Genomic DNA, 15469 nt, shown 5'->3' on the forward strand with positions numbered 1-15469 from the left:
AGTTTTCCAAGTACAGGTCTTTTACCTCCTTACTTAGATTTATTCCTATATACTTTATTCTTTTTTTAATACTTATTTATTTTCTTTATTTAAAAAAAATTTTTTTTGGTGGCATCAGGTATTAGTTGTAGCACGTGGGATCTCTCGTTGCAGTGCAGGCTCTTCATTGTGGTGTGGGCTTCTTCTCTCTAGTTGTGGTGTGGTCTTCTCTCTCTAGTTGTGGCATGTGGGCTCCAGGGCATGAAGGCTCTGTAGTTGTGGTGTGTGGGCTCCAGAGCACATGGGCTCTGTAGTTTGTGGCATGCGAGCTCTCTCATTGAGGCATGCAGGCTCTCTCGTTGAGGCGTGTGAGCTCAGTAGTTGTGACACGCAGGCTTAGTTGCCCTGTGGCATGTGGGATCTTAGTTCCCCGACCAGGGATCGAACCCACGTCCCCTGCATTGGAAGGTGGATTCTTTATCACTGGTCCACCAGGGAAGTCCCTATTTTATTCTTTTTGATGCAATTGTAAATGGGATTGTTTTCTTAATTTCTTTCTGATAGTTCATTATTAGTGTATACAAATGCAACAGATTTCTGTATATGAGTTTTGTATACTGCAACTTAACCGAATTCATTGATGAGCTCTAGTAGTTTTCTGGTGGCATCTTTAAGATTTTCTATGTATAGTATCATGTCATCTTCTAACAAATAAGTTTTTATAATAGCAAGAACAGCTAGCCCTTTTTACATTTCATATAAATGGAAATGTATTTTTGGTAGTGTGAAAAGAATTTTAATTGGAGGCAAAATACTGTCTTTATTGAATGTCAATTTCTATACTTCTCAAGCAGCAGTTCATGCATATACCCAAATTAACAATTCATATTAGTGCCACATTTATCCAGGGAACACTTAACCTAGTAACTTTAATTATCAAAGATGTAGGTCCCATGCAAAAGCCTTCTAAACATCCAAAGTTAGGAAAATGAAGCCCGTGTTCTAAAATTCTCTAACTTTATTCATAGGAGAATCAGAACTTATGAGCTCTTACCACTTAAATATTATTCATTGTGTAGCTAGTATATGCCAGATATTTCTTCTATTGATACATAATCTTACTTATTCCTCCTAATGATAACTCTATGAGGAATTCAATTTACAGATGAAATTGAAGCTTAGAGGTTAAGTAAGTTGCCTGTGAATCACATATGCAGTTAAATTCCAAAGCCACCTTCTATCCAGAGGCAGGTAGTCTTAAGAATTTAAAGCATTCTTATTTCTGGGGTCATTTAGTTTAGGTGCCAAATATGCATACAAGTCTAAATAGCCCTGAGATGATCACATGTAGTTTTTTTATGTTTCCTATAATGTAACACACTGAAGGAAAGTTAAGATTGCATTCATTGTATGGTCCTTTTAAAAGTAGGCAAAATGTGTGATTTATTCTGGAATAAATTTTATTTAAATTATCACACTTTTAAGTTTTTACTTTACTGTAGTTATTTTTAAAATCTATAAAATTAAAGTGAATTTTTTAAAGCATCTATGAGAAGTTCTAAGAGGATATAAAATGAATTTTGCACTCCTGAATATTGCTCTGTATGAAATTCTATAATCGCTTCATTCTCTTTAATACGTTAATGATCTTAGATCACTACCACTTTCAAGGTAGCCAAAATCATAAGAGATTTAAATAAAAGGATAATGTTCACAAGAGGCCATGGTGTGTGTACACTAATGACCCAACATCTTATACTTGGCCATGTATTATGAATCACTGCTTCATAACCCACTGTGATTCACATCTCTTCCCCACCACTGATTCATCAAAGTTTCTTAGTTCTTTACCTTTGGAGTTAGGAAATCCCACATGGGCCCTGCCACCTTTAATTTTAAGTGTCTAATTTGACAATAAAATCAAATAAACTTTTCAGAGCCTCATTTTTTTTTTCTCTCTTTTTACACTTGCAGTCTGATGGATTTGCTTGTATTAGCTAGTGATAGGTAGGTTTATGTTGGGGAAAAGTTAAAGTTTTGTTTCACTTCTGATTTTAATAATTTTACAGCCTGTTAAGATTAAAGGACAACCAGAAAGTGGAATTCTAAAGACTGGAGCTTTTAGAGAGAATACAGAAGGCACTGAAAGAAATAAAGTAAGCAACAGTTCATTGGATAGGAAAAAAAACATGGATTATAACCATGTGGTTATCTCTACCATATCATCCTCCTCCATCTTAAGATCTTCTCTCTGAGGGAATCTTTGCTATCTTTGGTAGCATTTTTTGCTTGTTTTTTGCATGATGGATCCACTTATATGCTAAAGGGAATAGATCCTTATCTTCCTATTTAAAGTAAGATGATATGTTCTATTCATTTTATGAAATTAAAAGATACTGAGGCCTTATTGTATGATCTAGCAATTCTACTCCTGGATAGATACCCAAAAGAATTGAAAGCAGACTCTCAAAGAGATATTTATACACCCATGTTCATAGAGTATTATTCATAATGGCCAAAGGATGGAAGCAACTCAAGTATACACTGACAGATGAATCTATAAAAAATGTGGTATATACATACAATGGAATATTATTCAGCTTTAAAAAAAGAAATTCTGACATGGATGAACCTTGATGACATTACGCTAACCAGTCACAAGAGGACAAATGTTCTTTGATTCCGTTTATATAGGGTACCTAGAATGGTTAAATTCATAGAGACAGGAAGTAGAGTGGTGGTTGCCAGGGACCTGGGGGTCGGGAGAAGTTGGGAGTTGTTTAAATGGGTACAGAGTTTTAGTTTTGCAAGATGAAGAGAGTTCTGGAGAGTGGTTGCACAGCAGTGTGAATATACTTAATGCCACTTACCTATACACTTAAAAATGTTCAAGGTGGTAAATGTTATATTTCATCACAATTTTTAAAATATTTAGGCCTTTTATAAGATGTCTTTGCCTTTGTTTTTATTTAAGAGTTTTCTTGAGGTATAATTTGAATACCATAAAAGTAATCCATTTTTAGTGTACAGTTCAGTGATTTCAGTTCAGAGTTGTGAAACAGTTTTAATGCAATCCAATTTTAGGACATTTCTATCACACCAAAAAGATCTCTGTGCCCAGCTATATAGTCACTTCCCATTCCAGGCAACCATGAATCTAATCTTTGTCTCCACAGATTTGCCTCTTCTAGGCATTTCATACAAATAATATATATATAGTCTTTTGTATATTTCTTTTTTCACCTACCGTAATTTTTTGACATTCATCTATATTGTACCACATATCAGTAGTTTATTCTTTTTGTTGCTGAGTAGTATTCCGTTGTATGGATATACCACATTTGATGGACATTGGATTGCTTCTGCTTTGGGGCTGTTATGAATAATGCTGCTATGAACATTTGCATCTAAGTATCTTTGTATGGAAATTTATTTTCATTTCTTTTGGGTTGGCACCTAGAAGTGAAATTGTCTTTGTGTTTCCGTTTTTTTTGTTTTTTGGGGTGTTTTTGATGAAGTCCAATTTATTATTTTTTCTTTTCTTTTATAAATATATTTTTTTCTTTTTTCTTTTTGGCTGCATTGGGTCTTCGTTGCTGTGCACGGGCTTTCTCGAGTTGCAGAGAGCAGGGGCTACTCTTCATTGTGGTAGGCGGGCTTCTCATTGCAGTGGCTTCTCTTGTTGCGGAGCACAGGCTCTAGGGCACGCGGGCTTCAGTAGTTGTGGCACGCGAACTCAGTAGTTGTGGCTCACGGGCTCTAGAGCTCAGGCTCAATAGTTGTGGCATACAGGCTTAGTTGCTCTGCAACATGTGGGATCTTCCCGGACCAGGGCTCGAACCTGTGTCCCCTGCATTGGCAGGTGGATTCTTAACCACTGTGCCACCAGGGAAGCCTGTGTTTCTGTTTTTTTAGAGAAACTTTTAAAAGTCACCGTTATTATAGGCTTGTGCACACACACTCCTTCCCCTTGCTGTGATAATTTTAGGACTTTAAGAAAACATATATAAATGGAATATTACTCAGCCATAAAAAGAAATGAAATTGAGTTATTTGTAGTGAGGTGGATGGACCTAGAGTCTGTCATATGGAGTGAAGTAAGTCAGAAAGAGAAAAACAAATACTGTAATCTAATGCATATATATGGAATCTAACAAAAGAAAAAATGGTACTGATGAACCTAGTTGCAGGGCAGGAATAAAGAGGTAGACATAGAGAATGGACTTGAGGACTTGGGGTGGGAGGGGGAAGCTGGGGTGAAGTGAGAGTAGCATCGACATATATACACTACCAAATGTAAAATAGTTCCTGTTGAGAAGCAGCATTGTAGCACAGGGAGATTGGCTTGGTGCTTTGGGATGACCTAGAGGGGTGGGATAGGGAGAATGGGAGGGGGATATGGGGACATGTGTATGCATATGGCTGATTCGCTTTGTTGTGCAACAGAAACTAACAGAGTATTGTGAAGCAATTATACTCCAATAAAGATCTATTTAAAAAAGAAAGAAAACATGTATAGTTCTTCATCTTTGAACTTGTTTTAAAAAATATTAAGGGCAGCAACACAAGGCTTTTTGGTTCTTTGGTACAAGTAGCTTAAGTTTGTATATGGCAAAATGTAATTTAAAAAGCTTTTACTTTTTTGGTTTTTTTTTTCTTTAAACTAGTCTCGAGAGCCTTTGACAAGAGCACGAAGTGAAGAAATGGGGAGGATCGTACCAGGACTGCCTTCAGGCTGGGCCAAGGTAAAATTCAAAATTAGCACAGAAATAAATTACATGGTCACTGTTTTTTTAAAAAACAAAACATGTATTTGTTTATTCTGCATCTTCTCTAATGCAGAGTCGATTCTGTTTCTTCATTATAAAGGGCATAGCTCATTTCCCTAATTACAGCAGGGTTAGATTTTTCAATATCCAATCTGGAATGCTGGCTTCAGTATATGAACATCCTGGCATTTGTCATTGAGAAATAGTGTATCACTTTAAAACCTAAAGTTCTTTGAAAGTTTAATTATAGAAGTGATTATCACCATTTTATTCAAATAATTTTAATCCAGAAGTAAATTTAGCAGTGAAATACTTTTGAGTGTTTTTTTGTTGTTGTTCACTCAATGTTCATCATTTTTTGACCTATCTTTTTTTTTTCCCCATGTAAGTTTCTTGACCCTATCACTGGAACTTTTCGTTACTATCATTCGCCCACCAACACTGTTCATATGTATCCACCGGAAATGGCTCCTTCATCTGCACCTCCTTCCACCCCTCCAACTCATAAAGCCAAGCCACAGATTCCTGCCGAGCGGGATAGAGAACCGTCCAAGCTGAAGCGCTCCTACTCCTCCCCAGATATAACCCAAGCCATTCAAGAGGAAGAGAAGAGGAGGCCAGCAGTAACTCCAACAGTTAATCGGGAAAACAAGTAAGTTTATCCTAACTCCTAGAAACAGAATCATCTGCTGTATTTGAAAACCTCTACTATAAACATATCAGTTTATTAATATCAGGGCATCAGAAAATTCTGTGGATGGCTATCCCAGCCTTTATTTACTAAAGAGGAAAAAAGAAATAAATGGATTAAATGTCCTTGGTTTTTCTCCCAAGTGCTAACTTAAATATATCACAGAGGATTATCTTACGTAATAATATAGATATAAAAGTATACACCTTGTTAAGTTTTAAGGCAGTGTGCCATAGACTGCTTAGATGTGTTTCATAAACTTCCTGTGATCCCTAAATCTCCTTTTGAGGACCATAATTTATAGGATTATTAAGTATGTCTTGTTGCAGCTCTTCAATTCCAAACTTTTTTTTTTAACTCAGCCAGTAATGTGGGAGTGAACTTATATAGTATTAAAATAATGAGCATTATAGTGTGTATCAGCTTCTAATCCGTATTGTTTCCTTTTCCTTCATTGTATTTCTGTTACTCTGTTCACAAGTGGTGATCAATATGTGATTCATTTAGGTTTCCCCAAAACAGTAACTCATTTAGATGTATTCCTGGCTTTATCCCTTATTGAATACTCTAATGCTCCTAGCTTATGATTGATAGGATTATGAGAAGATAGTTTGTTAGTCTATTTACCACTTCTGATCATTAATTTTGGGGAATGTAGGATAGATGGAAGTGAAAATAAATGAATTTTTCTATTTATTAAATACACTCTCTTAATTGCTAAGGAATTCTAACTAGGCTTTTTGGCCTCTTCAGAATCACCTCCACAAAAAGTAGTTAATATATTTTCCTCATGAGAACCTTCCCTGCCAGGTAGGACTTACCTGGAGGAGATTTTGTAAAATCGGTAAATCTAGTTGTAGATTTTAGGGCTCACTATTAAAGCTGGTGAGGTGTAATTCCTTCTTGAATTATCTTGAATTATCATTCTTATGAAAGTTTGTTAATTTGACAGTTTTAAAAACTACAGCATATGCAGTTCATGTATTTTTTTTATCTGTGTTGAACAGAGAAATAGCACATGGGTGCATACACCTGAGCCATGTGTAAAGAAAAGGTGGTTGAAATATAATCTGTTCTCAATATTCCTTTCAGAGGTGGAAATATACTTAGGATCAATAATAAAAGAAAGACTTATCACTTAGGAGTTCTCTTAATGCTGTAGCAGTTCTAGAAGTTCCACATATAAATCAAATACACTAAGTAACAAAAGTCTTGGAGGCATTCTCTAGTCTAGTGCTGTCCAGTAGACATGTTGATAGAAACGTTCTGTATCTGTGCTGTCCAGTATGGTAGTGGCTATTTTGAATTGTGGCTAATGTAAGTAAAAAGCTAAATTTTAAATTTTATCTTACATTCATATGGCCACCTGTGGCCAGTGGCTCCTACCATATTTGTCAGCACGGCGCTAGGCTTTAGGTTTTAGTACCCAATTAACCTCTGCCTGCTTAATAACATACTCCACAGCACCATATGTATATACACACATACACTTCTTTTTTTTGATTCCTTGTTTGGCATTCTGGTTGAATACAACATTTGGTAATGCTAAACTTCCTGGGATCATTTAAAGAAGTTTGAAAGAGGCTTCTCTACGAGAAGACTCTACCTGTTCATGAGAAGCCAGAGAATCTATCTCGGGGTATCTGTTAAAAAACCATGGACTCACATAAGAGGTTAAAGGTGTTTGTTTCATGGGAGGGTCACAGAATATAACCAGTGTTAACCTAGATACTAAATGTCCTGTAAGACCCATTACCTTATGAGCTAACTTAATAACTATTTGCAAGATTACTGAATACTCTGGTACAGATGCTGGAGTTTACTGCCCTTTGTAGTATGAACCTTCATTTCAGGTGCTGTACATTTTAAAGTATCTTGTACACTTTTTTCTTCCTTAGGCCAACAAGCTACCCTAAAACTGAGATCACAAGGCTTTCTGCTTCGCAAATTCGGAACCTCAATCCTGTTTTTGGAGGATCTGGACCAGCTCTCACCGGACTTCGTAATTTAGGAAATACTTGTTATATGAACTCAATACTGCAGTGCCTATGTAATACTCCACATCTGGCTGATTATTTCAACCGCAACTGTTATCAGGATGATATTAATAGGTAAATAAATATCATACTTTTTGCAGTACAGTATTAAAAGGGTGATCTAACCACGCTTCCCTACCAGCCAGTTCCAGAGATGTCAAATTAGGAAAGAGGAAAATATTCTTAAGAACAGTGTAGAAATTGCCAGGACATGGAAGCAACCTAAGTGTCCATCGACAGATGAATGGATTAAGAAGACGTGGCACATATATACAATGGAATATTACTCAGCCATAAAAAGAAATGAAATTGAGTTATTTGTAGTGAGGTGGATAGACCTAGAGACTGTCATACAGAGTGAAGTAAGTCAGAAAGAGAAAAACAAATACTGTATGCTAACACATATATACGGAATCTAAAAAAAAAAATGGTTCTGAAGAACCTAGGGGTACGACGGGAATAAAGACACAGACTCAGAGAATGGACTTGAGGAGGGGGAAGGGTAAGCTGGGACGAAGTGAGAGAGTGCTGTGGACTTATATACACTACCAAATGTAAATAGATAGCTAGTGGAAAGCAGCCGCATAGCACAGGGAGATCAGCTTGGTGCTTTGTGCCCACGTAGAGGGGTGAGATAGGGAGGGTGGGAGGGAGACGCAAGAGGGAGGAGATGTGGGGATATATGCATACGTATAGCTGATTCACTTTGTTACACAGCAGAAACTAACACACCATTGTAAAGCAATTATACTCCAATAAAGATGTTTAAAAAAAAAAAATGTAGAGAAAAGCGTCCTCTGATTGGTAAAGGACAGACAGGAAAGGAACAGTACAAGAAGGTGGAACCTCACTGTCATAAACTGGAGCCTGTTGATAAGGAATAGGAGACCGTGCAGGGCTGGCAGCCAAAAGGAAGCAAGTTGGAGGGGTGTAATCAAAGTAAGATTCAGATAGGTATTTGGTAATAAACCTGTGAATAAGTATTTTAGTGTAGGGTCACATATTACAGTATGTGAATAGTTTAATGTTGATGTCAAGAACCCACTGTACCTTGGCTTTTTATAATTCCTGTATTGCTTTTTTGTAACTTTAATTTTATTTGCAAAGGTCAAATTTGTTGGGGCATAAAGGTGAAGTGGCGGAAGAATTTGGCATAATCATGAAAGCCCTGTGGACAGGACAGTACAGGTATATCAGTCCTAAAGACTTTAAAATCACTATTGGGAAGATCAATGACCAGTTTGCAGGATACAGCCAGCAAGATTCACAAGAACTGCTTCTGTTCCTAATGGATGGTCTCCATGAAGATCTTAATAAAGTAAGAAATATTTCTAAGTTGCAAAGGCTCCTTAGGGTTGCTTAACATTGTACTCATTTTTATAGCAATTTAAAATTATAGTTGGTGATTGTTCGGTGCTAATTTATTGAAACCTAGTGACTCTGTACTATGGCATGGAACTTTAAAACAAATATATCTGATAGGTCTAATATTTGAAAGGAAGTATATGCAATTTGTATTTACTTATGAAAATGTTAACAGGTTGTATTTCTGCAAGAAGTTTGTACATGTTGTAAATTTGTAAAAATAGTTGTCAGAGATGCTGTGTTTGTGACCCACGTGACCAAGTGATTCATGTGAAAAGTTATTACTGAGGCATCTTTGTCTGTGTACTGTGGCTGCTTTTTAGCACCAAGCTGTCCTCTTTCAGATACCTCTGGGGTCACCTTTCTTACCAGCAACCATATACATACACAAATAGACACACACACTTATATATGTATATGTATGTGTGTGAATATATGTATGTTGTGTGTCTATGTGTATATGTGTGTGAAGATAGATAGATAGATAGATAGAATGTATCCATCCATGAGACTAGGACAGCAAAATAACATCTGTCTAGTTGTAGCCCTAACTCCCAGCTATATGTGGAATGTCTTTTCAAAACCAGACTTTTCAGCTCTTTAAATAAAAATTTGTTAAGAAATTGCAGTAAGTTACATCCTTTTGATAAAGTGGGTTTTGGTATTTTAGGAGGTTTTTTTGGCTAGAATTTTTTTGTGGCACTTGATGAGATTAGAATTCCTTTCTGAAAAGAACAAGTGTTTCTAAATCTGCAGAGTGTTTGTATTTAATATACTCTTTCAATTTTATATTAAATGTTGACTTTGAGATATTAATATAGAGTCTAAATTTTATTTCCAGGCTGATAATCGGAAGAGACATAAAGAAGAAAATAATGATCATCTCGATGACTTTAAAGCTGCAGAAAATGCTTGGCAGAAGCACAAGCAGCTCAATGAATCTATCATTGTTGCCCTTTTTCAGGGTCAATTCAAATCCACAGTACAGTGCCTCACCTGCCACAAAAAGTCTAGGACATTTGAGGCTTTCATGTATCTGTCTCTACCACTAGCATCTACAAGTAAATGTACATTACAGGTAAGTTTAGGATTGAGAGAAAATGATTTGTTGAAGAAAAATTCTGTTCATATGCACATAGAGGTGTACTTTATTCAGTAATTTATTTCTCTTGTTTTCCCCATAAACATTTTATAGGTTAAAACTTAAACAAAAATTTTGTTTTAATTAGGTGTCTGTAGATTAGGAAAAAAACGGCATTTTTTAAAAGAAATTTTCCTTTTTAAAAGATTTTCCTATAAAATATTCTTTTAGAGTTAATCATTTTTTTAAAGTTTGTATTTATTGTAGAAGTTTTAAAAGTTAATTTGGAAAATTGTATGTTGACTTTAATTTAGGTACAGTTTTATAGGAATTTGCTCTACATGGGTATATCAAATAAATATGTTTTGCAGACAACAGCGGTGTGATTTAGAGAGCTTGTTGACACCCTTTAGTGTTGGCTTTCCTGTTAGTCAGAACTTCCTGAGCCACCAGGTAGAAGTTGTTCCTCAGTGCTCTCAGGGCATGCAGGACTTCCTCCCTCCACCATAGGCAGCACCACCACTCGCCACACTCTCTGTCACTGTCAGCTCCCATCTGGGTCTGCATCCCTCACTAGATCATAAACTTTGTGGGGGCAGGAACTGTTTTGTAATAGTTTACTGTTGTATTCCTCATCCTGGCAGAGTAACTGATTGAATAGATGCTCAGGGAAACTGTGTTGAAAATATTAACAAGTATCTACTACTTGTTTTTGCCTCCAGGATTGCCTTAGATTATTTTCCAAAGAAGAAAAACTCACAGATAACAACAGGTTTTACTGCAGTCATTGCAGAGCTCGACGGGATTCGCTAAAAAAGATAGAAATCTGGAAGTTGCCACCTGTACTTTTAGTGCATCTGAAACGGTAAAAGGGACACGTTTTTCTTAGTGTTTAGTACTTTTTAGATGAAGGACTTCTAAGTCTTTTATTGTAAACACTTTGTTGTACTACCTGCTTAGGATGTATAACTAAGGAAGATTATCTGGTTATGGTATCTAGGGAAACTAGGCAGAAATGATTAGATTCTAGTTCACCTTAGTGTTTGTAATAACAGGGCAAAGTGACAGCACCACTCTTTCATATAATTCTGTTTTTAAAAATCTGTGAAACTAGCGGGGAGGGATAGATTGGGAGTTTGAAATTGACATGTTCACACCGCTATACTTAAAATGGATAACCAAGAGAATTCCCTGGTTGCCCAGTGGTTAGGACTCTGCACTTTCACTGCCAAGGGTGTGGGTTCAGTCCCTGGTCGGGGAATTAAGATCCTACAAGCCACGCAGCACAGCCAAAAAAATAAAAAATAAAAAATAAATAAAATAGATAATGAGTAAGGACCGACTGTATAGCACAGGGAACTCTGCTCAATATTCCATAATAACCTAACTGGGAAAAGAATTTGAAAAAGGATAGATACATGTATATGTATAACTGAATCACTTTGCTGTACACCCAAAACTAACACACATTGTTAATCAATGATACTCCAATATAAAATTGTTTTAAAAATCAGTGAAACTAAATTATTGCATTTCAAATATGAAAATTTTAAATCATTACAAAGCATTCAGTGAAAATGTATAAAAATAATGTTATACAATATAACTCTAACACACTATTAGATAAAATTTATCATTCAAACAATATAGTAAACATGACAAAAAAGAATACTGTGCTGAAAATGAAATATATGAGTTTTTTAAAAGTATAATTTTTAAAGGTAAAACATTAAGGATGCCATTGTAGAGTGCACACATATTTTTGCCCAGATTTTTCCAGCCAATGAAAAAGATCTGGACCTATAGCAGTAGAAGAATAATGGCGAGAGAGTTGTAAAACATGTGCCAGGTCTTTTGCTCTGATTCTTTGTCTTTATGGTATCCATCTGTGGAGTGATAACTTTAAGTCATTTTTTGGAAAAACTTTAAAAGGAAGTTTCATCTGTTTATGGAGAGCTCTAATTTTTGTTTCAAAGAAAACATTTCTTTTTAATTTTTTGTTTCATCTTATATTATTGGAGATTCTTAGGCAGTTATTTATGTTAATTTCCACATTGATATGTTCAAATTCCTCTTATGTAAATTTTCTAACAAAAGCTTATTATATCAGTTGTCCTTTGCTGCTTCTTGCAGATTGTGGAGGTATAAACATTCTATAAATGATTACACATTTGTTCTGTTAAAATTTTTAATGCTGTGTATTACTCTTGGAGAATATCTAAAAGTATAAATGGTTCAGAGTTCATTTTTTAAAAATAATTCTGAAATAACCATATTACACCAACCAAAATACCAGTATTTTGGTGTTTAAAGAAGCAGAATATGTCAGGATAATGGAATGCCATTATTTCAGTCACTAATTTATATGCTCGCAATTACCAGCTCTAGTGTACCCAAAAGTACAAGCTTAAATCTAGAGCAGCTCTCCTCTGTCATTCCTCTGTACTTCTGTGGTGATTAGCATTATAAATGGGGGTTTTCATAACTTTTTACCTTTGTAGAAGACTAATCTAACAGCTTTAGCTGGTCTAGGGATTAAGTAAGGGACCAAGGTATGGCCCTACCTCTACCACTCTAGCTGTTTGACCTGTGGTTAGATATTTAACTGATTATTGATGGGGGATTTTTGCAGAAACTAACGCCTGTGGCTGGCGATTTGTTACGTAAATGAATATTGAAATGCCTACAGTCAATACGTTCGGGTAACAAAAGACATATTAATACGTCTCTGGTCAATAATGTGTTAATATCTGTGAACGGCAGTTTCTTCATTTGTAAAACAAATGAAACCAAGTACAGCAAGTCCCCTACATATGAACGAGTTCTGTTCTGAGAGTGCATTTGTAAGTCCAACTCATTTGTAAGTCCAATAAGTTTAGCCTAGGTACCCAACTAAGTCTGCTATATAGTACTAGGCATACTGTAATAGGTTTATAATACTTTTCACAGAAATAATACATAAAAAACAAACACAAAAAATAGAACATTTTTAATCTTACAATATAGTACCTTGAAAAGTATAGTAGTACAGTACAACAGCTGGCATACACAAGCACATTCACATCTTTGGAAGTTCACAATTTGAAGATTCGTATGTAGGGGACTTATATTATCTTTTCTTCTTCTTTTTTTTTTTTTCTTTTTTGGCTGTGCCACGCGGCATGTGGGATCTTAGTTCCCCGACCAGGGATCGATCCCACGCCCCCTACGTTGGAAGCGCCGAGTCTTAACCTCTGGACCACCAGGGAAGTCCGAAACCAGGTGTCTTTAACAGGTCCCTCCACTATTAAAATTCTGATTGTGTGTTTGAAATGGATTTTATGGTCCTGTCTAAAAATCTGGATTGTTAATGAATGAATTAGGGTTCATTCTGATGTCTTTGGTCTGTCCGTGTAATTGCTGTAATGTTGTGCTCTACAGTTTTTCCTACGATGGCAGATGGAAGCAAAAATTACAGACATCTGTGGACTTCCCATTAGAAAATCTTGACTTGTCACAGTATGTTATTGGTCCAAAGAACAATTTGAGGAAATATAACTTGTTTTCTGTTTCGGTAAGTATCTCATTAAACTAAATACGTTTTCTTTTGAAGCAAACTAAAAAACCCAGTTTCAAGTGGTTCCTTACCTCATAGGAAAGTAAGAACAACATAATTCTTTGAAATTATTGACATATTTTAAATAATTCAATTTGATTTGATTTTCTGTCTTGTTTGGCACAGAATCACTATGGTGGGCTGGATGGAGGCCACTACACTGCCTATTGTAAAAATGCAGCAAGACAGCGGTGGTTTAAATTTGATGATCATGAAGTTTCTGATATTTCCGTTTCTTCTGTGAAATCTTCAGCAGCTTATATCCTCTTTTATACGTCATTGGGACCACGAGTAACTGATGTAGCCACATAAGGAGAAGTAGGTTATAAGCTAGTTTATCTTTTAACAGGCTGAGCAACACAATTCTTGAAATGCTTAAAGATTCTGGATAGCTATAGCTGGCCATTTAAAGGAATTCTAGGACAGTGAGAGTTGTGTTACTATACCATATACTTCAGGTCAGTGCTATTATCAAAAAACTGACCAAGAACATTTAACAAGTATTGCAGTAAGCATTCCTTACAGGTACCATTTATTTCAAAACAACTTTTTTAGTTTGCTCCAAAGTTAAAATAATTAGCTAAGCATAATTATTCTACTGGTCTAAAAACCATTGTATCCTTTATTTTCCTTTTTACTGTTATGGCCTTTTTACATTTCTAAATCCCAGCTTGCTCTATGAATACTCTAGAATGATGTAAAACAGATAGGAATGTATGTGTATATATTTATTGCACACTTGCACATCAAATCGATGTACATAGTATAATATGTGGTCCTTTTGTGAAGCCTAGAACTCAGAGGATTGCTTTTTTCTTTTCTTTCTTTCCTTTTGGCCTATTCTGAGTAATTGCAGTGCTTTCTTAGGGAAATGACAGGGCAAAGCTATTTTTCTGTTGGCTTTGGGCTGTATTTGTGCACTAAATCTTTATTCTAAAAAAATAAATTGAAACTTTTCTTTAATTTTTTAAATGAGAATTTTCATTTACACCTACATTAAAATCTTAATGAGAAAAATAATTTAAAACCCTGTAAGTGTTCTGTCTTTAATTTTATATTATTAAACATAGAACAGTAGAATTACAGATTTTATACATACACTCTTTATACCACTACAATGACTTAAAATTTAGTACACTTATTCCTTTGCATCACTTGATTCCACTCATCCTTCACCTTGACCCTGAACTGCATATAGCACTTATGATTCTCTCAGAGTTGGGAGTCAGAGTAAGTTATAAATAACTTAATGCCCAGACTCATTCTATCAAGAGTAGTAAAATTCTTAGGATTAATATAAAAAGAGATGAGTCAGACATGACTGCAAAGTGAACTGCATTATAAACCACATCTTTACAAAGTGATGTATTAAAATAAAAGGGATAGAGGAGCTTAGAATTTATCATTTACCTCAGGGACTTAGTTATAGGTAAAGTCAATATATAATATATAAAAACGGGATTCTAAAGGTGCTTCTGAAAGATGTCACCATTAATGGACTCCCAGAAAGAAGATGAAAGGATGGTGTTGAATTGTGAAACTGACAACTTTTCATGTTCTGCAATTAGTCTGAGAGATTATAGTTTCTTGCCTAAATTATCTGAACAATTAAATATTTTCAAATCACATTCCTAACCTCACAGAGCCACTTGAACAAAAGTTATTTTGGTTTAGCTCCATGAAGTATCTTTGGAAAATAATTTGTTGGATATATATAATTATTATGAGATAGTTGTTTATGATAAAAATACACACTAATAAACACTGTACTTTGAAACCTGAACACGATACTTATAATCTGATTGCTTTGAAGGTCCCTATTCGTTAGCATTGCATCATTTTCATGCTGCCTTTTTCAGTGGGCCAGGACCCATCTTTTTATAGACTTACCTTGTGAAAGGTTGCATAACATGCCAGAAAGACTTAAAAATGTCAGTGATGCAAGTAAGTTGC

The 15469-nt window shown here is 35.4% G+C and overlaps 1 protein-coding gene across 4 annotated transcripts in view; it reads left to right on the plus strand.

The window, feature by feature from the left end:
- Positions 1-14543, plus strand: part of USP8 (ubiquitin specific peptidase 8) — a 102171-nt gene extending 87628 nt beyond the window's left edge. For all 4 annotated transcript variants that reach the window (XM_060096823.1, XM_060096824.1, XM_060096821.1 and 1 more), the window contains 8 exons: positions 4647-4724; positions 5138-5400; positions 7338-7550; positions 8583-8793; positions 9682-9918; positions 10644-10786; positions 13342-13474; positions 13643-14543. In XM_060096823.1, the coding sequence (XP_059952806.1) occupies positions 4647-4724; positions 5138-5400; positions 7338-7550; positions 8583-8793; positions 9682-9918; positions 10644-10786; positions 13342-13474; positions 13643-13828 (1464 nt within the window). In that variant the 3' untranslated portion in view covers positions 13829-14543. The remainder of the gene's footprint in view (positions 1-4646; positions 4725-5137; positions 5401-7337; positions 7551-8582; positions 8794-9681; positions 9919-10643; positions 10787-13341; positions 13475-13642) is intronic.
- Positions 14544-15469: the final 926 nt, after the last annotated feature.

Source organism: Mesoplodon densirostris, chromosome 4 (genome assembly GCF_025265405.1).
Source record: "Mesoplodon densirostris isolate mMesDen1 chromosome 4, mMesDen1 primary haplotype, whole genome shotgun sequence".
NCBI classification, from domain to species: Eukaryota; Metazoa; Chordata; class Mammalia; order Artiodactyla; family Ziphiidae; genus Mesoplodon; species Mesoplodon densirostris.